The sequence below is a fragment of the Lytechinus variegatus genome, chromosome 1 (assembly GCF_018143015.1).
Source record: "Lytechinus variegatus isolate NC3 chromosome 1, Lvar_3.0, whole genome shotgun sequence".
Taxonomy (NCBI): Eukaryota; Metazoa; Echinodermata; class Echinoidea; order Temnopleuroida; family Toxopneustidae; genus Lytechinus; species Lytechinus variegatus.
This window is the reverse complement of record NC_054740.1, coordinates 17,130,371-17,158,043: the sequence shown is the minus strand read 5'-3', so window position 1 is coordinate 17,158,043 and position 27,673 is coordinate 17,130,371. Positions and strand designations below refer to the sequence as shown.

General features: G+C 35.0%; 1 protein-coding gene across 2 annotated transcripts; it reads right to left on the bottom strand.

Annotated features, from left to right (window-relative positions):
• Positions 1-232: 232 nt before the first annotated feature.
• LOC121407526 (coronin-7-like) lies at positions 233-27,673 on the bottom strand. Of its 2 annotated transcripts, XM_041598667.1 has the most exons (27): positions 27,543-27,673; positions 26,344-26,402; positions 24,166-24,246; positions 23,490-23,586; positions 23,103-23,254; positions 22,581-22,767; positions 20,948-21,072; positions 19,173-19,259; positions 17,012-17,094; positions 16,089-16,143; positions 15,576-15,633; positions 15,017-15,162; positions 14,431-14,526; positions 13,497-13,631; positions 12,569-12,775; positions 11,853-11,999; positions 11,048-11,243; positions 10,365-10,507; positions 9,385-9,489; positions 8,965-9,050; positions 7,583-7,721; positions 6,664-6,753; positions 5,645-5,761; positions 4,887-5,022; positions 4,091-4,182; positions 3,468-3,554; positions 233-2,971 (listed from the first exon to the last, which is right to left on the bottom strand). In XM_041598667.1, exons 3-27 carry the CDS (start codon positions 24,223-24,225, stop codon positions 2,963-2,965), a joined length of 2,835 nt encoding a protein of 944 aa, XP_041454601.1. In that variant the 5' UTR covers positions 24,226-24,246; positions 26,344-26,402; positions 27,543-27,673; the 3' UTR covers positions 233-2,962. The 2 variants fall into 2 exon arrangements, with proteins under 2 accessions (XP_041454601.1, XP_041454592.1); XM_041598658.1 differs by lacking the exon at positions 26,344-26,402 and having other exon boundaries at positions 27,543-27,672.

The following is a 27,673-nucleotide window of genomic DNA, read 5'->3' as shown; positions in this document are numbered from 1 at the left end:
TGACCTTTGACTTTGGTCAAGTGACCTGAAACTCATTGAGGATGTTGAGTAATACTTGATTACCCTTATGTCCAAGTTTCATGAACTGGGTTCATATACTTCCTAAATTATGATGACAGTTCAAAAACTTAACCTTGGTAAAGATTTCAATGTTGACAACGCCGTTGTCACTGCCGTCGCCTATAGTCTTGCTCTGCTATGCAGGCGAGACAAAAGCCAAACAAGACAACTAAGAATCAAACAAGACTTGGAGCTGACACAAACCAATGCCCTTAACGGGGAGCATTTCATGAAACAAGTAGTCAGTGATATTTACAGACTCTTTGTTATAAGCTATAAACAATCCTTGTATCTGATTGGCTCAGAGCTAATTTGTTACTAAAAATCCCTGATAAGATGAAACTCTCCCCTGATCTTATACAGACAGTAATTCATGGAAAGAGCAGGAATAAGACGTCATTTTGAAATCTGGATATTTTGCACACATCTTGAAATATATATTAATTTGAATGACATTATAAATAATAAAAATATTACCATTAATAATAATATATTGCAGAGATACACAATAATATTATGTTGACGATACCAATGGTACACATATTTACATTACGAATTAATGATTTCATACTTATTACTTAGTGTTAGATTTCAAGAAGAATTTAAAAAAAATGCTGACATGGGAAATAAAATATTTCTTTGATTTACTTGAGTATATCAGACAACATATCAACATCAAAACTAGTAATTTAAAAAATGTTTACTCTCTTCACCAATAATTCACTTTTTATATCTTTTTACAGATACCATAGTATTAAACAGATTCTGTCTATATATATCAGACAAATGACATCAAATGAATAAACAGTAATGGTAAAAATAATACCGTGACAAATGATACAGAATTTTCATATACACCAGTCATCATTAGCTTGAAAGCTATTTCATAAAAAAATACATGGTAAGAAGATATAACTAGAAAAATCATTTCAGAATGATCAAGAATAGTGTATCATCTTAAAACGATGTACTTAAAAAATAAAATGCATAGAAAGTTTGAAGGCTCTAAAAATCAAGATGTGAAAGTGAAAGTTTGATTAGAATATCAATATTATTCACATGCCAATATGAAAAACAGACAAAGCATGCAAAATAAGCAAAATGGTTTTACGGTAAAGCTTCTACTTATTTTCTGAGAAGAAGCTGAAAAAATATTGTACCATAAGAAAATATATTTTTGATAGTCTAAATTACCAAGAAATAAAGGCAGTTAAGAAATGATGTTAAGTAAAATGCATATCAATATTCAGACTCTTTGAAAACATAGCAGCTGTTAGTGACTCTCTAATTCTTTTTCTGAAAATAAAGCGATAGCTTAATGGAACAAATGATGCCCATGACTCAATTCTCACACTTGAAAGTCAACAACAACAAAAGAATGTAAAGAGTTACTACAAAAGAGTCAATTTGTAAATTTAAAATGTAAAGGTTTAGAGATGTGACCAGCACATTTAAAAGTTTAGAAGAGAAATTGCGGCCTTCAATATAAAGGCACTAATGAAGAAAGTTTATTTTCCGACACATTGACAAGTACTCACAGTGTCAGTATAATAGCACACAGGGCAACATTCAATTCTTTTAGGAGTAATTACATTTTTGCCTGTGCATGCATGACGAAAAACTTCCATTTGAGATCACAATACCCTGGTTTCCCTTCTCATCAATTCTCTTCTCCAAATACGACAAACCCTAACATGCCCCAAGCAAGCAATTTAAGTTTCAAAACACCTGTTTCTTGACGTCGGTCCGAAGATAACGCAAGAGCCCGGCATATACAGTCACAGTAGGGGGCCACACACAACGGGATGCATGCGCAGCGCTGAGCTCGGTTTCTGCAAAACATGCCGTCATTTTTATTCGCTTACTTTCCTTATTTCGAGGTCGATTTTCTTCGTTCGAAATTGAAAATGGACTAGTATTGGATGTCTGAATGTAATATGCCTTTGAAAACGTGATTAATATCGAATACAATAATTTCATTCCGAAGATCCTTCTACAGGCAGACAAGTCTTACGTAATAGCACAGCTAATGTTTATCATTTCGTCCTTGGCTCAACGCTCGTTTGGCTGGCCTGTGGTGGTGAAATTGAGACAAGGGGATTACCTGGCCAAGATGGGTTTATCGGGGTTGGAAATGTTGTTTGAGAGTTTCCAAACGAAAAACGGGGTATCCGACCGCAGTTTGCAGTCCGAAGTGAGGTCGACAATCAAACGGGAAATTTTCGTAATGTGATCAACAGATAAGACACGATCATCACACTATTCACACTGATGTACAATATGTCTTTAACTATAAAACAATGTGACTCACTATCAAATGGCGCATACAAAATATCAATTAGTTTAACAGTGAGAGAGAGTGGTGAATAATCACTTGGTCTATTCCCAATATGATCAGTTCTCATGTGGTCTAATACCGCTCAGTCTAGCTGGCTGACAAAATAGTAATAGTTCATTTGATGAAATGTGGAAATCACAGCAGCCCAAATGGAATAAAAACAACCTAATCCTGATTGGGTATTAGATAAAGTGATTAGACCAAACAGGAATTCATGAAATTCATAGTGGACTAACTGGCTAAGTCAAGTGAAAAATAGACCAACTAGTTTTAGACCATGTGGATATGAACAAAGACAGAGAGCTGTCTGAACGAATGAAATACACAATATAGCTACACCATCTCAATCAAATCTCCATTTCAGAGGTAATAAACTTTTTGGGAGGCAAAATGTGAAAACCGTACCAGGTTGGGCAAGCATCAACATTTCTTGCAGACTCACTCATAAGGTATCCCATTTCAGTAACATCACAAGTACAGGTCAAGGATATAATCTACTGATCTACATGCTGCCACATGATGTCTTAATCTGCTCAATCGATTCTGTTGGTGTATCAAGTAAGTTTAGTCATCCTAGAGGGAGAATGGTAAATGAATAGAGAAAAACACTGGTATCATTTTGGGTTCTTTTCATGTCAGATATATAATCAGAATTAAACAATGACACTAAATCATACTTAATTCAAATTACCATTTCTTCCTCCTGATATCAAATCCACATAATTCTTTCAAAATACATAAATAGTCTGTCCAGATTCACTGTATCCTGTATCACAGGATCATCAATAGGCGCTCACACCACCAACACAATGAAAACAGGGATATTAATCGACACACATGTAAACAAGAAATACATGAAAAAAATAATGAAAGAAGAGAAAAATATAAAATAAAAACTAAAATACTCAAAAAATTTTCAACAAAAGGAATGTAATCTTATTTGCCATTTTTTCCTCCATTATTGATATAATATTTATGTGTCACACTGTATTAGCATCTGCAATCTGGCCAGAAAAGATATATTTTTAGTAAATAAAAAATCCAAGGAATGAAATAAAAATAAACTTACCCATTCATCATCATCAACACCTTCAAACTCATCCTGAGGTAGAGGCTCAGACTTCAGAGATAGCTTGTCATTCATTGCAGCCATGATCTGAAATATAAATGATAAACTAATGTAATTGCAGAAACAATGATTTCAAGTGAGTTTTGGAAATCAAGATAAATTCTCCATAACATTGTAGTATTAGATCTAGTACAAACTTAAGTTTGTGAAATCTTGAAATTCTAGCTTGCAAAAACTAACATACATTACTTTAAAAAAAATTGACTTTTGATGTTGTTTCCCTACACACCCCTTGCACCCTCTTCCTCTCCTCTATCTCCTTCTCCCTGCTCTTCCTTTTCTTCATCTATCTTTTTCTAGTTTCCATTCTTCTTTGAATAATCTATTTGAAAAGTACATTCAATATTTTGTATATTCTACAACACACAGATACAGACTAATATGATAATTTAATAACAGATAGATCCTGATCTTTTGATGTATCATTCAGTAATAATAATATTCTGCTTTAACATAATGCTGATCATATCTAAACAATTGTCTCTAAGTGCTTTACAGTGCTTTATTATTATTATTACATATATACTATACAATAGGTTTTTAGAAGAGCAAGCAATACTTACCTCCTCTCTCTTCTGTGCATCAGTTTTATAAGTAAGCTCCTTTTCGCTGGAGTATTTCTTAGGTGCTGGTCCAGCCTTGGGTATTGAGCTCACTGTAGCAATATGAGAGAAACAAAATATTAATATCTATTGACAATTATAATGATAGTGATGATGATGATGGTCATGATAGTGATTATGATGATGATAATGTTGATGATTTATGATTGTAATCATGGTGAATATAACATGATGATGTTGATAATAATGATGACAATGATGATGACGGTGATAATGACGATCGTGATGATAATGGGGGTGGTGATTATAACATGTAACATCACATAGCATTTAACAACACTTTAAGGAAACAGCATGAAGAAAAAGTGAAGAGCAATACATGAGGGTCTCTTGGGAGAAAAGTAATGACATAATGGCCGAATGGAAAATAGAGAAGGAAAATGAAAGGGAGAGATGAATAGAGATAGAAATCAAGAGAGAGAAAGGGGGAGGAAGAGGGCGGAGAGAGAGGAGAGGGTACAGATCAAACAGAAAAAGAGAAAGGAGAGGGATTTATGAACTGAAAGAAAAAGAATGGGAGAGAGATAGATGTGGAGGCATGGTGAGAAGAGAGGTAGAGATAAAAAGAGGAAGTTAACACATCCGGGGCCCATTGCAGAAAGATTGGCATTTACATGGAACTAAAATCAAGTGCAAGTCCCAAATACACCCGTTTCATTGGTTGAAATCAAGTTGCGTTTGAATTTTTGGGTTGCATTTGATCGCAACTCTTTCTGCAACAGGCAGAAATACTTACAGTATTTCATTCCATCTGGACAAAGGCTGATAGTTCTAGATTGTCCATTCTTGCCACTGAACCAGTCAGAACCAGTAAGAACCGGTTCCCATGTCACCTTCGTATCAGGAAAGACATCATCTTGGAAATATTCTTTCTACAAATGAACAATCAGAGAGAAACATAGGGATAAATAAGAGATTGTATTCCTTATTCAAGCCTGATCTTCCAACCTGGTGACTGATCTTAAAAGACCCCTTTTCTCAAAATCATATTAAAGTCTGGGTTCATGGACATCCCGCAAAAGTGGTAAAGCAATCCGCGCATTGTCATTGAGAAGTCAAACATGTTTAAAGACAAATGGCAATATCAGGAAACGGGCTCCATGGTCTAAGACCTCGGGGCCATTTCACAAAGAATTGAAATCACTGAAAGCGATGCTTCTGCAAAAATGCACATACAGTATCAAACAAGTAATCTACGTGATGATTTTGCACTGAAAACAACCCCTGATTATAACCTGCCTATCACTGCAAATATGGAAACTCTTAATGAAATGCTCCCCAGGGAGTGGAGAAGGTCCATACATTGTGAGCAGGCAAACCAGAATCCAATAACAGGAGTATAAACATATCTGTAAAGCTTTGAAGATGTCATACCGTTGTATTTAGCGCTATATAACAGCAAAATATTCCAGCAAACAACTCTGAATTTGCGAGTGGCTTTAGTCACACTAACTCTCTGTGAAGTAGTCCCCTAGGTAATGAAATCTTCCTTACCTTCACTCTGGGTAATGTAAAGTGAACTGGTTCTATGGTGGTCTTGGAGAGCTTGAGAGCTCTCATGAATTCAACATCTTTGACAACACAACACGTCTTGGGAAGGAAAGAGAAGGCCTGGTGGTGAAAAAGAAAATTCAATGAAAGAGAATATATTTAGGATTTCTTTTTGTACAGGAAGAAGGTATAAGAAGAATGAACAATTAACACTACCTTGCTTTAGTATTAAACTAATTAAGGCTAGTAAACCTTGTCTTAAAAACAGTGAAATCATTAGAGTATAAACAATTTGGTTGCAATAGACACTAGAAAAGGGAATTGTCTTCCCTTTGACAAAGAATATTGGCTTTGAGTAAGGGAGGAGCTTAGATTCAGACATATCACTTTTATTTGATAATGTAGAGAATAATTATCTAAAACAACCATGAATAATTTTGATAGAAAGTCTCATCACCATCACAAAGTATATATCAAAGATAATCCAATTAACCCTACTTACATTATAACACTTGAAAGTAATCAAATTAAAAGTTTATAAAATACTTTTCAGAGAGAGAAAACTTTTAAAATGCATGAAAGGACTGATAGACACTTTGTGTGTGTGTTTGCACACAACCTTAGATCTATCCAAGTTTATCAGTTTACAAGGTTCCCATACAAATTTGAAAACAGAATTCCATGACAAAATTGCTGCTTTCCATGACTTCCTTTCTGGCATCATTTTAAAAATCAGACACATTTTGATGACCCCCCACATCAGAGTTGCGAGACACGACAAACTAGAAAGCTGCCATAGCCAAGAGGTAAATGGAATCCCATGACTTTTCACAAATTTTCCAAATTCCCTGACTTTCGATGACCACAATTTTTTTTCCAGGATTTTCCATGACTGGTTTATCAACAAAATATCTTTCCATCTCTGTAAACTTGCGCTAATTCACATTCATTATTGCTATCAATACCCCACATAAAATGAATTTCATGTTATTTTTTAGAGAATGTTCTTCTGAAATACTTACTTGATGTCCTTCAGGTGATGAATAGTTAGATAGTGTAAAGAAGTATGGTTCCTCCTTCAAAATCTCTACACATGAAACTAAACGTTCTCCCTGAAATACAAGAAGAATATCAGAAGAATGTGAATATTAAATCTATGTTAGGTTCTTTCTTTTAGAATTGAACGAAATATAAATTCCACAGTCTAAAGAGTATTGCTAAACAACATATATTATGTTTCTCTTCCTTCTTGAATTGGCTCTTGCAAGATGAAAAATTATGAGCAAGTCTTTATTCAGCACCATTTTGGAAAACAATTTTGGCTAGTATTTCATATTGATAAGATATCATGTCGCTCAACTCCTTTCTTCCAGCAATGTATTGAAACTTCACTAAAATTTTAGAAAGGTGGTCTAACATCGTGGAGGCGAAAAAGCTCAGTCGATAGAGCAGGGGTTTTAGATGCCGGTGATCCTTGTTCAATTCCGACTTGGTGCGCTAGTGCCCTTTGGTAAGGCATTAATCCGCATTACCAGGTCCCTTGGAGAAGACCTTAAGCCATCAGTCCTCCGGTTGCTAGCTTACAAGCATTCATGCTTTCGTAGCAATCAGGTAAAAAATCACCATCACCACCACCAACTTTAACCAATGGATTCAACATGTCATGAGCTTAATCTTATCCCTGGGGTGGTATTTTAGAAGAGAGAGAGAGAGAAAAAGGAAACACATTGAAGGGCATCAAAGCTTGACAAAATAAGGCACTGGGTGGACATAAAACACCTTTGTGAAATGCAAATACAATGTCCTGTTTTAAAAGTAGCAAATGTTTTGATTTAATAAATTGTATAGAGTCAACCCACATTTGTGAATGTTTTTCATGATGTAGAAAATTTGTTACTAAATATAAGCTAAAAGATGGATAGATAATGATGATGAACTAACCTTGGCTGTCATCCAAACAACATGTGTATCCGGGTCATAATAAGGTATCAGCGTGGCTGGACTCTTATCTATGGTTAATGTTTCTAATGCTTTAGAGAGATCCTTTGGATCATGTAGTGATAGTGATCTCTCAGAACTCCTGTGGGTTAATTAGAAAAGGAAAATCATGAATCATAATAAACCTGGGCCCAGTCTTACAAAGTGTTGTAATAGTTTTGAATCAAACTCAAATTGAGATTGATCTGAATTTCCTATCTCTTAATTACACAATTTAAGATCAATCTAAGTTTGAATTTGATTCAAGACTCAATTGCAACACTTTGAAAGACAATCCCCAGGTCTGTGACGAGAGTGGTGTTTAATCGCAGAAGTGCTTTACAGTTCACCATGTGTAAAGTCCAGGAGAGACTGAGATAAAAGTGAATAGAAATGGAAGGTGAGAAATTAAAGGTTTGGAAGTAAAATATTCTTTTCAAAAAGAAGACCAGCAGTCAACCTACCGGAAACATCAAGTCTACTCCCCTGCTACTGCTACTACTCCATTTGTTGACTCAAGCCAGCCTTCCCTCATCTACTAAAGCCTCTCATCCTGCCTACTACTAAGCATTCCACTCTTGGTTTACAGTCCTTTAAAGGACTACATTCATTTGTAAAAGAATACTCTACTTCTCAACCTTCACTTTCTTGCATTTCATTTCACCTCCATTTCTATCCACTTTTAACTTAGTCCCTCCTAGTCTTTACACATGGTGTACCATTAACCACATTCCAATTGATCTTACCACCATTCAAACCTTCAAACATCATCAGAGTGGTGTTTCATCACATACAACATCTTTTGAGAAAGACTGTAATCTATCACTCTTAAAGCTCATTACGGTATCTCATTACTTGAAGTAATAACTTTTGGAACATAGGCTCCCATTAATAAGAGCAGGCCGGACACACTTGAGAGGTAACTGAGAGACAAAAATGATTATCAAGATCTATCGGCAGTGCCAAAGAAGAGACAAAATGCTATCTCTGTGGAAAACAGGTGACTCTGCCTTAATCAAATATTTTAGGATCACAGAAATCTATTCCTCTTTGGTGAAACTGCCTCGACCTACATGTAGGAGATGTCATCAACACATATTTTGGTCTCCAATAATGATCCAAGTGAGACACTTATTGGACTTCTGGAAGGTCCACATGAGCAGGGTCTACTGTAATTATAAACATCTTTGAAGGGTCACTGGGATTACAAAACAAACAACAACAGTTCTTTCACGGGAAAACTCTTGGGTATAATCACAAATCTTAACAACCTGGGTACATGCAAACAAGACATGGTGGAAGTATGACGACATAAAGTTTGTAAACACAAGTTATGTTTTACTTACTTCTCAAAGCCAGACACAGCAAGAAGTTCTCCATTGTGGACCCAGAATATTCTAGCACCACGTGATCCTTCTGGACCTGGTCCTTGCTGAAATAATAATCAATGCCAAGAACATAGATTCACTGGTCTTGAAATGTTCGCATTGGGGGCAGTCAACTATCGATATTTAGTTTTTCCCCTATTGTTACTGGCAGGGCTCCCAACCTTGTAAACACAATTAGAGTATTTGAAAACATAATATTTTTGTTAAAAAGCATTTTGTGAATTAAATGTGTTACTTACATGACACAACTGAATATATTTTTTTTTTGGGGGAAAAAAGGGGGTATCTTTGTAACTGGAAAGGTGGCAGCAGTGGGATTTGCCCAAAGAACGTTCATATGACTGGTGCTTCATTCTGTAGTTATTCCTTTGTACTTACAGCAACAGGTGTCTTTGATGACCTTGGTTCATATACCCTAATGAATCCATCCTTGCAGACTGTGGCTATTCTCTTTCCATCAGGGCTCCATGCTGCACTGAATATCTACATTATATCAATATAAAAGAGAAATATAGGATATATATGATACAGTATTGATCTGATTGAAAATTAAGACAAAGGAGCCAATAGACTTAATTACGGAAGAAAAACAACCCAAAAATACACAATAACGATGCATCACACTTGACTACACAACACTCTAGAGAGCTATCTAAAATGAAATGATAAAATGATATTACAACACTACAGCACAATGTCTTACAAAATACACGTATCTACAAGTAACCACACTAAGCACACAGGGCTCATTCAAGGATAATACCACAATCTACCACATGGCACATAAAGACATACCACACTGCACTACAAACCAACAGATTTTACTCCATAAGGTTACACCATGATGACAAACTACATCTAAACCGACAACAAGACCCAAACTCTAAGAAAGAAAACCCTGATCACATAACGATACCCCCTAGCTAATAGTCAACGAAATAACAAAATTACACAATACTGTACATAACAAACACCAAGTTCTGCAAAATAAACCAGGTTGGTGTTTCATAAAGCTTTTTGTAAGTTAAGAGCGACTTTGAGAACAACTGGAGAACCTTTCGTGTGGTAAAATATATTCACCATTAATGTCCATTGGTGATTATTTACCGCTTAAGGTTAACCAGTCGTTCTTAAAGTCGCTCTTAACTTACGAACAGCTTTATGACTTTGAGAACAACTGGAGAACCTTCTTGTGGTAAAATATATTCACCATTAATGTCCATTGGTGATTATTTAGCGCTTAAGGTTAACCAGTCGTTCTTAAAGTTGCTCTTAACTTATGAACAGCTTTATGAAACACCCACCAGGTCACACAATACTACACTTTGCAACGACCTAACACTCCACACAATCCTAACCTGATCAGTATGTCCCTCCAAGGAGATCACATCCTCTCCTGTCGTCAGGTTCCAGATCTTTAGCAACATGTCATAGGATGCCGATAGAAGTACATCGCTTGCCAACGGATGGAACTTTATAAAGTAGATTTTTTCTTGATGACCTAGAAGAAGAAATCAGATATCACAAAGGTAGCGGGACATTTACTCTTTCGAAAATTGCTCCTCCACTAATTTATCAGAAGATATGAGGTGAGGATTAGGTTGTGAAGGGACTTTTTTAGTTTAGAATCGTTTGAAGGTAGAAATTAGGGTTATGTTTGATGTTGGGGTTAAAGTTTGGCATACAGTATTATGAATTTTCAGATGGTCAAGTATCAAAGGAGCAAATGCCAGGGAACCATCCTATAATTTCTGTTAGAGAAGAGTGAAATTAACAAAAAATATTCTACAACAGGATAATAACCATTCACCGGTTCTATTTAGTTGAATACAATGCATATTTGATGAACCATGGTATAAATTTATAATGTTTATCTCACAGGGGTCAGAATTTACCAGTAGCACAAAGTGAAGTGACTTTGTGATTTGTCAAAGTAGAAACTGTGGTGTTACGCTACCTTGGACAATTAATCATTCAATTTATTAAGATACAAGGTTGTATAACCCAATCAGTGACACGATCTCTGACATAATGCACTAACCTCTAAGATAGAAATCAGGTTCAGTTAGGGTTCCTTCAAACCCTTCCTCAGGGAAGCTCCAGAGCCGGATCTTAGCATCATCACAAGCGACAGCCAGTCTACAGTCATTGAATGGATCCCAGGTAAAGTCGGTCATAGTGGAACTGTTTTGAATGGTAGGTACTCCTGTCTCTGGAAGCTTGCCTGGTTTGTTGATCTGTAGCAAGGGGGGATAGATGAGATAAAATTGGTTCACCAGTCTAGTATGCACGATAAAATATCACAATTTATATAAATGTTAGAGAATGCAAAATAATATTAATTTTCATTCAAGCTCATTTAATCCAATCCAATACATTGAGTGTTTTATTAAGTAAAGTGCTTTTTCTTTGTGGCTACAAAGCATATGTTCATCACTTAACAGAGATAAAAATTGTCAAAAGATACCATCTGAGCAATAAAAATAGTCAAATAACATAATTTACTTGTATTCTGTAATTATAGCATTACTGCTAAGGAATGGTAATTAGATTTGTAAGACATTTATAATAAAGTCTAGTGCTTACATAAATCATTTCCCTTGTCATCAGATTGTATAATGCAAAATTTTTTTCTTGAGTTTGCATATTTTGTCACTCTATTGGGGGAATATTCCAGCCAGTCATTGTGTTAAACATTTATGATTCTGAGATAATTTTTTTGTTGTCCTCCCGTTAAATGAATTAACACCATGGTAGAGAGTATCAAATGCAAATAACAATCAATTATCTATTATCATCAAAATGATCAGCCTTGCTTAATAAAAATTAAGCCACTAATTACTTACATCAATGATAGTGATGAGGCCTCCACTACCAGCTAATGGAAGAGCAGCCCATCTCTTGTTGGCATGGAAACCATCACATTCTCCAAAAACGTTGATGCTTGCATTCCTGATGTTGTATATATGTTGGCTTCTCTGACCAAGTGTTCCCTGCAACGACAGACACCAAGTTCACATTCCATCTCAGCTATATCATTTTTATTTTGTTTTACCTAAAACACTTAACATTAGCAACTAGCTGTTCCACTATTGAAATATTTAATTGGAAACATGTTGGTGATGACAATCTGATGTTTTACATGCATTAGTTCCTTTACTGAAGTGCTCCGTACTAAAGCAGATGTAGCAGTACACTTTGTACTAATATTGATCAATAGTTGTTGTTATTATAGTGGTGATAATGATGATGCTGATGCTGATGATAATTATAATGATAATTGAGATGATAATACAAATGATAACAAATTACACTTAGGCTGAATTTTTACTCTAGAAGAAATTTAAACAAATTAAGAGAGATCAAACATTACATTACAAAAATGATTTGAATAGTTTAAAAGTGCATTCTAATTGTTCTAATAGCTGGTGAATGGAATGAGTCATTTAAAAACACTTTACAAAAAGGAATACATTCAAACTAATTTGTAGGATCATTACCTCACAACAATCATTGATCAAGATCACATCTCTGACAAAACAATAAAGATGCTGCTACTTACCTGTAAATGTCTGAACTTTGATGTCTGTGCCATGGTGAATTTCTTCTTAGGTGATGTGTTGTTGGTTGCTGAGTCTGAAGGTGCACTGGAGGCATTCGCTGTAGAGGACACTGCTGAAACTGATGATGCTGTTGCTGTGGATGGTGAACTGGTAAAGGCTTGTAGTGATTGTGTAGCTGGTGACTGTGACAAACTTGCTTTGGCATTCTATGGAAAAGTAGATTGATGGGTTCAAAAATTAAGCAAATCAATCTCAACAAGCCATTCATCCTGTAATTTACAATCTTACAGGAATACACATTGTCCATTTGTAAGCAGAAAATGAGCACATTACCACTTCAACTATGTTCTAGAGTGCATCATCTCTTTACAGCAATATCCTTGATCATAAAATGTTCTAGATAATGATTTATGACATTCATGGTTTTCCATAAGTGAAACAATACTGTCTTTGTGAATTAGGGCACTGGTTTTTAAATGTTAATGTAGTCACCATTAAATGTTTATTTTTATCAGTCATGAAAGAGTCCAGAAAGAGCAATTTTAGTAACTAATTCCAAAATGCTTACACTCAGGTGTAGGAAAGTAATCATAAAGTGCAATATATTCATTTATAGAAAAATAAAGATATAGTTAATACTTGGTATTGCAATACAAAATAGCCCACAAACCAATAATAGAGATAATCCTATCACACATTTCAAACACTTCTCTATAGTATTAAATCAAAACTTCACCATGAAACCTAGTCAGACTAAGAAGAAAAGATGGAAAAAGAGACAGAAAGACTGGCAGAGATTTGACAAAAGTGGAAGAGATAGAAAAGAGGTGAAAAAGTGGAAAGGAAAGAAAATTATGAAAATTTAGATGCAATACAGAAAGACGGAACAAAAAACAATTTCATATTTATATATATATGTCATCACACCTGTTTCTGTGTTGATGGAGCATCTCCCCCTGCTTGTATCTGATTGGATGAAGGAGGCACAGCTGATTGCTGATTGGCTGGTTTACTTGGTTTCTTGTCCTTCCTCTTGGCTGGATCAAGGCTAATTTTGGCAACCTTGGACAGTCAAAGAATATACCAATATTTCATATTTAAGATCATTCTTAGAGATAATAATCATTTACAGTTGCAGTGCATTGGACAAACCAGGACACTCTCCATTAGGTGAAATTTACAATTATGTTTTTTTCCTTTTATGTGACAGTCAGTATTAGATACAAAGCATTACAATGTTGATGCTCTCTCCAATTCTCACTTAGCGGTAATGTGGCATTTTGGTGACCCTTTTGATCTTAAAAGTAAGGCATTATAAGCAGGAGACAAATTTACAATCTACAATATTACATATTTACAATATAATGGTAGTACATCATTACTGAAATAAGTAAAATAACAATTTTTCTTCTTTGGCAAATATAATTAATTTCAATCATGTAATCACAATTTTTTTCACCAAATCATTTAAAGAGGAAACATATGAAAATGGATGCCAATTTGAGGACTGAAAAGGGGCCTTGTTGCTATGTGAACGCTCTCAGTGGGGGTGACATGTTTCACCCAAAATTCAAGCGACAGCATAGAAATTCTACACAGTGTGTGGAGTAGCGTGCTCACTAACACTCTAACCAGTTTAACAAGGCAAAGCTACATCATGAGGTGGTTTTCTGAACTGGTTTGGAAGATTGCTTTCAAGATCGCTTTGACTGTTCTCACGACACGTTAAGCTAGTTTTCACTTAATTAGTTTCTACTAAACTAGTTTTAGGGCGGTAATGAGAATGAAGTCTATGATCCATTATTTGTAGTGCACTTTATAAGCAGGTATACTACTATTGCTATCATTATTATTGACTTACTTGTTCATTCTTTCCTTGAAGCCATTGAGTGGATGACAGAGCTGGCTCATCTCCTGCTGTCTCTGGGAAAAGTTCTGGGTAAAAGTTCCTATGACTCTGTCAAGAAAATGGGCAAAATCTAAACAATCGTACAGCACTTGACCCAGATGAGTACTGACAAGAGGAACTTTGAGAAAGATTGTTCAACATATGTTTTGGATTATATTCTTCCCTATGAACTTTTGCATACAACTTATCCCATGTAAAATGAAGAGTTCTGTTTGATTTTAAATCTGCACATGCTGGTATGAATTCACACAGCTTCCCTGAGGTATTCCCTAAACCTTCCATCAGTTTTCTTTACATCAACTCATAGAGGAAAGAATAGCTTATAGAATTTACTTCCGTCTTAATTAACTTAACATACACAAATCTCAATAAAAGATTATGAGAGCTTATCAAAATCAGAATTGGCATTCAAAAGGGTATTTAGGCTTAACTACTACACCAACTGAATTGAAATAACTTACAAATTCACTTAATGGTACTAGTCTTACTAACTCAGATGACTTTCTACATTTAAAACTAACTTCAAGAGAGCACTTACCGTTCGAGGTACTTCAACTTTGATAGGAATGATGCCTTGCTTGGTGAGCTGGAGAAGCCGTCCAACCTCACAAGACATCACATCTAAGATTTTCTTAGGAACCAGACATATTCCCTTCTGCTGCTGATCACTGCTGTATACAGAACCTAAATGCAATCATTGGTTAAGATTCAAATTGTTACGAATGGCAAATAACCCATTCTGACAAGATATATGCTTTTAAATGAATTATGACAATATATGACTTGAATTGATGCTGAAAAGCATTGTACATGATATCAATTACCTCAAAAAATTTAGCTAGAATATCAAACAGGCTTTCTTAAAAATGAGACATATTTCTCATTTTGGTAATCATCATTACCATGAGAACAAATTGAAAACAAATCATGAGTTACAATGCAAAAATGAAACTTCTTGATAGTGAGTATGTTAGTAACACGTACCAAATGAACCTCACATTGTTTAAATACCAAAATTGCACATAAAAGGTTGAAGCAACATGCAACGGTTTTTATATCAAAATGGTTGAACAAAAACACTCAAAGTATTTTCTTACATTCAGAGATTCTTGATTGTCCTTCAAGATATTCAAAAATTCCTACCCTCTGATCGCCCTGCAAAAAAATAAAGCAAAAATAATAATTGAGTGAGTTATTTATGAACACAGCTGTACAATAATCATATCAAATACAAACACATTGCTACAGACAACATTCAGTTATCCTGAACATATTCCTTGCTTTATTTAACACAAAATTTATGTAATGTCCATCTATGGACTACTGATTTCAGAGAATGTATTTTATTTTTTTTACAAAATATTCACATTTTCTTAATTCAAAATGACAAAGAAGAAATTAGGTACAAGGAACTAATTCATATGCTATATCTTCATTTTATATAATTGTTGAATATGCTACTGTACCTGTACACTTAAAGCCACTCAGAGTATGTTTCATTTTTTGCAAAATAATCATTAAAGATTGAGAATATCAAATGTAAAATCAAACTATATACATCGCAAGCAGAATCCAAGTGAGTTTAAACAAGATGAAGTGATTTATGTTACCTTGCCAGCCAGAAAGACGAGTTGCGTATCTGGGTCATACATTGGCATCAGGGTTCTGGATTAAATAAGTGAGAAAAAAAATTATATGATAATCCATGAGATATGAAGTACGTACTACATATCCTTAACTTCTTCAATGATTTACATCTTTGATTGGTTTGTGTAACCGATTAATTAAATTCATTTTACTTATTTATTTCATAAAATATGAAGCAGTTGTAATTAATAAAATGTTGCTGTGAAATCAAAATAAAAGCCTATAGCTTGCAAAATAGTGATTCCCCTTACATAAAAAAATATACAACATAGTCAATCAAATATAAAAACAACAATCAAATCTACAATAAGTCAATTAATACAACCTCCAGACAACAACAGTTAGAAACAAGAAAGAGTATACCCCAAAGTTCTTTATCTTTGTGGTAAAGTAATAGTATCAATCAGTTAAGCAATGCCCTATTCACTTGATCATATTAAACCAGAAGAATGGTAAAGAGAAACAGAAGAGATCAGTTGATGAATGGATCTGGGGAGAGTTTCATCAACATTTCTGACAACTTTCTTTGATTTTGATTGGCTGACAAGCAGTGCTACGATAGTAACTGTCAGATAAAACAGCACTTGTCAAATTAAACATCAGACAAAGTGTTTCATGAAACACTCCTTTGATGACATTTTGCTACGTCAGCATTGCCAAATCATCTACACCTACATCATAAATAGCTTGTATGTTTGGCGATTACATGTATATTCTGAAAATGTTGTAGAACCTGTCGATGGAAATCAAATTTCTGTCCAAACGTGTGTAGAGACCAAACAAACCATCTTGCATTTGTAAACATGGTCACCGAACACAGAAGAAATATGGGTGTACAGGAGGATTATGGAGAAGTGTGGGGATGGTTAAGAAGAAAGGATCTTACCCTGTTGCTGTTCCCATATCCATAGAGGCACAGGACAATCCAAAGTTACGGGTATCATAAATCTTTACTTCCCTTCCTCTACACTGGAAAAAAAAATACCCCAAAACACTCAATAACAGATATATAAAGAAATTTGTCAATAAAACCTACTTAACCCTATCTAGGCCGGGGTATTTTGGGAGTTTCTATGGCCGGGGGGGGGCTCCCAGGCCCCCCTAAGTTCTCGGCCTTCGACCGCACGATTGCGCCGAAAATTGGCACGCGGGTTGCCAGGGACATAATCTACAAGTAATATATTTCATGCTAATCGCTATTAAGTGATTATGCTAATTTATGCGTAATTAGTATGCGAAATCATACTTTTCCCTCTTACTCCCTAAATAAAGCTCCAAATGTACTAATTTTGGTATAGAAACTCTTTGTGGTGTCCTTAGCAAGTGTACATGAAACAAATTGTGATATCAAATCATTTTCTTATGTATTATATTGTTTTTTGCAATTTCTTATGTATTTCTTTGTTTTTTTGACCTTTTGTTTTTCATTGTTTTTTCAATGAAATTTGTTGGGGCTCTTCTGTGATCATAAAAGCATAAAATGAATACATTTAGACCAGAAAAACTAAAAATAATCATACATTTATGAATTTTGGTTGAAAACACAATTTGTATTGACTTTGTACACGAAAACACGTTTTTGAGCAATTTTCGGTCTGACATGCACTTACATAATGTTGCGTAATTTCGGAACCACATACCCGGGTGACGCAAAATTGGTCTCAAAAGTTGCGCAAGACTTGAAAGTAAAAAGTCAGCGAGCGGCGCGGTCAAAAAATTTCGCACGGCAAAAATATCGCGCAATTCGTTGAGGGGGGGCCTTGGAGGCCCCCCCCCGGCCTAGATAGGGTTAAGGAAAACAAGAAAATTGGTCTTCAAGTGGTATTTGCAAAGAATTTTAAATATAGATAATTCAATATTTAAGGAAAAACAACTAAAATAGACAATTCAAGGACAGATAACAATCATATGATATAGAATCTAATTATTGCTCTTCTTACAGATAAAAAGTCGAGCGCCTCTGGCAGTCTCACCTGCATTATGCAATTCAATATAGCAGCAGTGCTGACTTTGAAAAAAACTATAAAATAAAATACTATGTTCATTGACCCTAAATGACATTTGACCTTGATCATGTGACCTAAAACTTGTCACTGATTCTTGATTACCCCTATGTCCACAATTCATAAACTATATCCATAATCTGTGAAAGTTGTGGTAGCAATTCAATAATTACCTCCCATGGCCAAAGTTCATTAACCTTAATGACCTTTGACTTGGTCAAAGGCCGGATGTTCAGTAATATTTGATTACCCTTATGGCCAAGTTTCATGAGGTAGGTCCATATATTTTCTAAGTTATAATGGTAATTCAACAAATACCCCCTACTTGACCAAAGTCCATTGACCCTCAATAACCTTTTACCTTGGTCATGTGACTTGAAACTCACATAGGATGTTCAGTAATTATTATTACGCTTATGGCCAAGTTTCATGAACAAAGTCAATATACTTTCTAAGTTATGATGACATTCCAAAAACTTGACCATAGGTTAAGATTTTGATATTGACTCCCCCAACATGGTCTAAGTTCATTGACCCTAAATGACCTTTGACCTTGGTCATGTAACCTGAAACTCGAACAGGATGTTCAGTTATACTTGATGTCCAAGTTTCATGAACTAGGTTTGTACTAGTTATGCTGTCATTTCCAAAACTTAACCTTTGGTTAAGATTTGATGTAGACTCCGCCGCTGTTGGAAAAGCAGAAGCTACTTGTATTGTCTCACTCTGCTATGCAGGTGAGACAAAAATCAATCTTATGTTCAATATGAGTTCTATGTGTATGACAAGCCATGCACTAAACAGTTGCAACTGATCATAAGATGAATTGTTTAGGATTTGAAATAATGAAACTTCAATTCACATGAAGCAAAATGATGACATGTCAAATTCATTTTAAAAATTTCTCATTATTTCTAAGATTCTTTAGGGAAGTGGTAGAAGTGAGGAGTAGGAAAGGGGATAGGGGCTGAAGGGGATAACCAGGGGAATGGGTGGGGAGGGAGGAGTAGAAGAGGAGGGGGACATGGAGAGGGGCAAACTTACATTGTTAAAGCCAGTAGATAGAATGTAATCTCTATCCCCAAGCCAGCATACACGGGAATCACGAATGTTGTCATGTCCATTCGTTTCCTGAGAAGTAAAAGAAGGAATACACATTCAGGAACTAAGAACAGCATGTATGTGAACTGTTAAAACCATGGTAAAATAACTAACACAGATACAGAATATATGAATTTTGGTTGAATACTTGTGATCATTAGGAAGAGATAATATGGGAAGGTACAAGAGAGAACTATTCATCTATTTCAAACTGATTAAGCTCTAAATTTGACATTGAGTTCCAGTAAAGAGTAGGTCCCATATTCTTAAAACCTCAATAAACCTAGTACACATTTCTTTGTGTACTGTTGCCTTTGTGACTAGGTGATCACTAGACTAATTCAGGTTTCATTAATATGGGCCCAGGAATATATATATGCAGGCCTAGATATATACTAATACACAGACTGTACATCTTAACTTTAATAATCTGAATTAATGGATAGTTCTAATTGTTGGTAACAGATCGAAACTGGAAATCAATCAAAACTCTAAACTAAAAGATCATTTATGGGGAATCTGAGCCATTAATTTAAAAAGTTGTCTATTGAATACACAACAATAGAAACTATTAATATAGTCCCAGGAAAAAAAAGTGCTTTACTAGAAAATTAATTAAAATGTATGTACATGGTCTCTTCATGCACAATGACAACTTTTAATCAGCCAAACTGAAATCTGAAATCATAAAATACAAGCATTTTTCCAAAGCCTATTTAGCTCATTATCAAGTGATAAATTGAGTGCAGGTTCACGAGCAAGGCATCTCTTTAGGATGGTAATATTTACATTAAAGATTAGCCACCAGATATAAAGTATTGATTGAAATGATATAAAGGCATCAATTATTCTGAACCAGAATTCTTTTACAAAACCTAACTCTAACCATATGCCCTCTGAGATATAAAGACTGGAGCAAATGAGGTGTCATCGAATTGATATAAAAAGTAGCAAAATATGTTTTTGGCAGAATGAGAGGTAATGAGATAACAATATCTATTCCTAATGTCTAATCAACAATACCTAAAAGTTCTAGACTACAAAGCTTAGGCACTTCCTGTTTGACCTAAATGTTTACAATAAGTTACATTAACTGGAAAAGTTTAGTCCTGGAAAAAATGACTGCCAAGTACACATGTCTCTAATCACCCAAACAATACACATATCAATGTGATGCACAACAGTGAAACTATCAAATATTCAGTACTGTTCAGGATATTTATTCTATGAGTTCAATGATTAAGTGTCTTATTACTGATACTCAAACAATTAAAAGCAAATTAATCATATCCTACTGTAGTGGAGGAAAACATGTATGTATGGTACTTCATGTAAGTATCTAGAAGCACTTCTGAAATGAAGCTAAGATTTCAAATATTGCTTAGGGAGTACTTCTCCCCTTCTTCAAGTTTCTCAATTTCTCTGACTGTCTGTCTCATCTCCCCCCCTCTCCCTCTTTCTTTTTTCTTTCTCTCACTATACACACAAAAAATATATATACAATGTAAACTCGCTCATAAACTCCCTTCTTCCTTTTCTTTCCTCACCTCTCTTTTCCTTGCTGAAACCTTTCTCTAATTATCTGTCTCTCTTTCTCAATCTCACATCTACATGTACAACTCCACACCCTCTCACACACAGCTCTTCCTCCCTTTCTTCTCTCTTTCTTTCACGCATACTGACTTGCATGCTCCCCCCCCCCCCCCCCTATGACTTACTAATGAAACACTGTTGGCTCTTGGATCCACTATTCTAATCTTCTTATCTTTGGAGGTAGTTGCTAGGAGGGTCCCATCAAGCTTCCAACTGATACCTTGAAGTTGGTCCTCTGATACCTCAACAGCTGTCAATAATAATAATAGTAATAATTGATATTCATAAAGCACTTTGCACAAAGTGCTGTTTACAAAAAGAAATATTCAAATAGGATTGAAAATATATGAATTATAAATAATATACAGAATGATAAGAAAACAAATTTGAAAACAATAACTATGTGTGCTGATAATATTCAAATGTTAATCATTACAAGGGAACATACCAAAGAATGTGCCCTAATGTCAGAATGTATAATTTCATGATGTACATGTACTGTTTTTACTATAATTTTTTTACGTACCCACCATCTCCTCCTCTCCAAGACTGAAGAAGAGATATTGATTTATCATTTATGTACTCATGAATACATTATTTTGAAAATGCATATTATATCTTCTTACATGCTCTTCGATGATTAAGATAATGCTGTCCCTTGCGAAAAATTTCATTTATTACTCCACTGACTTAAAACACATGATCAGGTATCTATGAGACATAACATAGCCCAAGTATACAATTTGATCAACTGCAACAATTGCTTCACCTGGAGCACAAACTTCCTTCCTGAATAATTCTATTTACACTCTATACAAAGTTCTCTTCACCATCACATACATGTTTGATAAATTCATCACTTAGAGACTCTTGTGAATTTTCATGGGATGAAATTAGAATATAGTCACCCCTCTTAACCCCCCCCCCCCCCACCCACAACAACAACGGGATCACAATCTCTGGTTCTGTATACAGAATGTAATATTGAGGAAATGATTAATTAGGGAAACTGTGAGCAAATGCAACAACACAGTGTGACATCAATTACTAATGAGTGTATGGTGATACAGGCCATGTACAATGTGAGTCATTGACTATCTAATGAACAGATGCTTGGCATGAGGACAACAAAGGTTATGAATCAATTCAAAGATATTTCAATAATACATTTAGGATGCACACTTCCACAACACACAATTTATGTATGGTGACAAAGTTGAGCTATATATGTCAAACATTTGTATCTATTACAGATATGTATAAGGGGAATGCATGCATGGTAAAGACTCTTTTTTTCTGGAATACAAAAATATGATATTAATCATAGCAATCAAACCAAAGCACTACGATGCAGTCATACACACCAGATACATGTACAATGATTTAGCTCATAAAAATTGTTAGATATTTATTTGACTTACATGTATTTGGCTGGGCTATGTAAGTATGGAACTGACTTTTGGTCAGATTATTTTGTATTTTTGGTATTTGGTTCCTCAGAATCCAATCAATCAAATCCAATATCATCATGAGGCAGTTTTAAAATTGTCATAACAGTCTTTTGTTAGTTAGCTATATGGGGCAGGAACACAATGAGTCATAAAGTATTTATGGAATATACTTTTGGCAAGAGGACAATAAAGTCAATGAGAGCAATCAATGGAAACAAAATGAGACAAACTTCATGCATGCCAAGTATCCCCCCCCCCCTTTATTTTTCACAAAAGGGTAACAGAATTACAGGTTTTTATTTCTTACCTAATGCTTCCTGTTCACAAGTTAAATCGTACATCTTTACTGTTGTAAACACTGAAGCAGTCAATAGATCACTGGCTGTAGGGTGGAACAACACATTCTCTACTCTGCGCTCTCCACCTTGGAATGAACACACAGGACCTGATACACCATCTGCAAACCCTCCCTCTGGAAGATCCCATATTTTGATCTGTATACATACAAATGAGGAAATAAAATCACATTAAAAAAGGGTTACAGAGTTTCAATATTTCGTTTTTAATGGTACAGACCATACATTTGGTAAATATGAAATTGTTTCCTTGTAGAAAAGGGAACTATCAAGTAATACTAGAGCAATAAATATATTTGTATTCGATCAATATTGTATCAGAACATACATGTATCAACTCCCTAATACTGTATTTTCATAATCTAGCAAATTATGATATCCAATTTGTACTCCTAAACCTTGAAGACGAGGTGCATACAAATTCGACTGCAATGTTCATGGATAAAAGATGAACAAAATAAAAATAGTCCTACCGTTTTGTCTTGTGAGCATGTTGCTAGGAGATAATCATTGAAAGGAGAGAAATCTAGATCTGTGACGAGGGACGAATGGGCATGGTGCAGGTACAAGTTCTGTGATTGACGACCAACAGTATTCACATCCAAGAGTCCTAAAACGCCTCCACCTACAAAGATAGGGTTAGAATATCAAAACAAAATAGAAAAGCCACAAACGCACAATTACTCTTAATGTTCGCAAAATCATAAATTTAAGTGAATCTTGATGAGTCCTTTAAAATTACAAAATGTTATACATATTTAATAGATTTATTGCACAATTTCATTCTTCGTTAAATTATTTATGGTTTATTTTCTCCCCCCCCCCCTCCTCCCTTTTCTGTTCCTCATTTATAGACTTACTTGGTGAGTCAGCATTGTATGCCATGTATGCCCCGCTTGCTTTGATGTGATTCCCACATGATGAAGGGGATCCAACACGAACATCACTTATCCAAGTCTAATTGGAAAGAGAATCAGATTGAGAGAGAGAGAGAAATGGACGGGAGACAGGGAGGCAGAGACAGAAGAGAAATTAATATTACAAAGCAGGATATAGATAAGAAGAAAAAAAACATTAAACAAGAGAAAAAGAAACAACAGAAAGAGACTGATTTGATGCATTTTCATTTTTTTTCACCTCACTATTATCATCATTGACATTGAAATAATTATTATATCTTTCACTAATATCAATTCACTGGTAATTGTTATAATCAATAGACAATAATAATATACTTGCTTTGCCTCGCACAACAAGACATAAATGTTGGAGTCATTCTAAGTGTATCATAATAATGCTGTATTATAAACCCTGGCTTATTACGCTGCCTCATAATTATCACTACCATCATCATATTACCGGTACATGTATATGAACATCATATCAAAATTCTGTTGTTATCAAACTATTATTACTATTACTATTATCATCATTGTTATCATCATCATTATTATCAGTATACTTATCATCATCATCATTACCACCACCACCACCACAAGTATAAGAAACTAATTTAGATAAATACAAGTTTCTTACCTCTCTCTTTGGATTAACACAGAATGCATTCTTGAACTTAGAAACCTTGAAGCGACTCATCCTGAGAGTGGAGTATCAAACCTGTATAAAAGGATACAGATCAGTGTTGTTGGCACTTGGCAGAGACTCCACTCAGAGATAAAGAACATTACTATCTCTAAACTCAGTTAAGCCATAAATTATCAGAATTTTGAAAACTCAACTCTACAAATTGACAGTACTATTCTTTCAGTGCTCCATTTATTTTTAGAGCCTGCCTAAACCGTTGGCACAGGTTCAAAATAAGAATTATATTGGTCTATCATTCTAATATTCAAATCTTGCAAAAGCAGAGAGACCATCAAATCATCTTTCACTAAATGATTCTTCAAGAAAATTTGTGTTTGCCATATTTCGTTTCATACATGTATGATGTCAGAAGCAGAGAGTGTAATGATTTAGTTGTGTGAGGGTGCTTTAGAAGTGCCAGCGCAAATTTTAATGAGTTGTTGCTAGAAATCCAATTATTTTAGCATTAATGTACACAGTTTCATATATTTTTGTTGTTAATTATGATTTATATTTATATTCTATGTCTGACAATTGTAAGTGATGTGATACTTTTGTGCGATGTGATACATAGCGCATATATATATTATATACAAGTGAATAATAAAATAACCATTATTATCATCATCATTATAAGCCCAAAGTTATAATTCTTGAATATTATCGTAGTTCAATTATTCATAATGATGTTGTATTATGATGGATTTATATAATTATGATGTATCTGCTGTTAATATGAGACACTTTTCAATCAGTGTGAGAATGGGTCAGGGCATTACAGCATGTAGACTTTGGATATACATTGTAGACTAGAATCTGTCTTGTTAATTGTGCTTCATGTACATGTATAACTCTGTCAACTTGTAATACACCTTTCACTTTCAGGCATTAATTAGATAAAATTCCCGCTCTCAGTATTATTCTGTTAAATGTATCAATTTTCTGAAGAACTTGGGTTCTTCAAAACCCTACTGTTTCATGTACATGTACAATTTGACTCCAAGTTTTTCATTTCGAAAGAAATATAAATTATCAAATCTTAGATTGTATCTTTCACTTCACATGAGTTTTTGAGAAATACTTTCTCTTCTCCTGACAATGAATCAAAATCTTGAAAATTAACCATTCTGAGATTTATAAGTCAGGCTATAAAATTTCATGAATCAGAAATATTTAGACAGTAGATATTGGTAAGTTAAGATGATAATTGTTAACTACTGAACATCAGTGACTTTAGCAATCCAACATGTATTTCCCTTCTGATCTTTTAACTCTTTCCAAGTGTACTTTGCACCAATGTACACTCAGTGCTGAGCGAACTTCGCATTTCACGCCATAACAAACAATCCATTGTACACCAGAATAATAATACTACATATGTGTGAAATTAGGCATTATTTACCAAATTTCTGATCATTATTTTCAAATAAATATACAGTCAGAAAGCTTGTGATATTCTCTTGCTGTGAAATATTTCGCCTCAAAATGTTGCAGTAAAAAGTTATAGCGAGTTGAATTAAGTAAGTCCATTTCATTAACAGCTCCTGATCCCTTCCTGAAAATAATTCAGCACAGATAGGTTCATGGCCCAGTGCACAAAGAGTTAATAAAAGTGGGCACAGTATGTATGGATAACATACTACCTTTTCTCTGTTATTGGATCAAACCTTAAAAATAAGGTCATGATCACCAAAGGCTAACACTATGATGTACAAAAAAAATATTAAGCATGAAAAATAAACATTAAGTGTGAACTATGAATTGATTCTGTCAATGTAATGAATCTCTTTTCTTTTGCTGACCTTGAGATCCTTACAACACCTACCGGTAATTCATTAACTTCTCCAGTTTCAGAGATATTTATCTTCTTTGATCATATAATAGGTCTAAAGTAAAAGAATATTTTATTCAGACTTATTGGCTGCATGGCCATGGTCGTGTCTGATTCACAACATATGAATACAAATTGACTTTTGCTCAGATACCCATCTCAACATCTATGTCATTTCTTGCTTATTCCTTGTGAAAATAATCCTGATAGCAGATCGTTATTAATGCCCCAGACCAGAGCTAAAAGTGAAATTGACAAATTTAAACTCTAAGAGCTAAAAAGTGTGATGATACACCAACCTGGTGGACTGTACTTTATGAACTACCCTATGAAGACAGGCTCGCCAGACTAAACCTCACTACGTTAGAAAGAAGGAGAGAAAGGGGAGACTTCATTCAAACATACCGAATTATTACACAAATGGACAAATCAAACCTGGACAATTATATCAAGAGAGTAGAATGTGCCAGAACAAGAGGACACTCTCTTAAATTTGCTAAGCAACGATCTAGACTGGATATAAGGTAAAGGAAACACTTCTTTAGCCAAAGGGTTGTCAATCAATGGAATAAACTCCCACAGTCCACAATTGAGGCACCAACACTCCTGCAATTTAAGACACAATTATCAAAATTGGGTTTTTAAATGGGCTCTAAGAGCCTCCTTAACCCTGCCACACTCATCTGTACACCTTCGTCGTGAAGACAGTGAGATGTGGCCATCAAGGTAACTTTAAGGTAACTTCAAGGTAACAGATGATGATGATGAAAGCACAGCAATATTCTTAAGCAAAATACACTTGTACATGTACTCAGCTGGCAGGGTCTTTAGGGATAGTTGACCCAGAAGAAGTTTGTTGTAAAAATAGCTGAAAAGATAATAAACATATTGGTGAAGGTTTAAGGGAAATCGGTTAAGATGAAGTTTAAGTTTTAGATTTGTGACGTCACAAACGAGCAGGTGCCCCATGTAAAATGCAGGATTTTCATATTTTTAATGGTTCCTGACAACTTTTTTTGTTTTCATGATCAGGTGTGAAATCATTTTCAATTTTCAGAGAAAATAACATAAACATTTCATTGATTTTTTACCATTAGCTATGTAGGAATACAAAACTCTGTTCTTATGCACTTTTTATTGCAGAATATTTCACAATTCACATGACAGTGCAAACACATAAACCGACCTGATCAAACGTCCCGCCCCTCTGCACCGCACTGCGGCAGACAGTGCTGGCTCGATCGCTACCCGGCACTGACGTGATCGACTGCCTGTACCACTGCCGAGCTCAGCTCAACGGCCACACTCGGGCAGAACGAACCCAGCAAGAGGGGCGGTGTCCGACCGATTCATGTTCACTCGGACTTTGCATGCCGGTTTGTCTCGTTAATTTAGGCCATCCAACACATTAACTACTGTATATAAATTGTGAGAGCATCCACTGATCACAGAATAAACATATAAGGCCACAAATATAATAACATGAACAGTAACTCACCGATTTCCTGTGAAATGATGTTTCTTGTGCCAGAAGTAATCCACTCGCGATAGGCCGGCTGGAGATCAAGAATTCACGTTAAATCCGGAAATAAAGTTTGGGTTGCGACTTGCGCTAGTCTTGGACCGGTC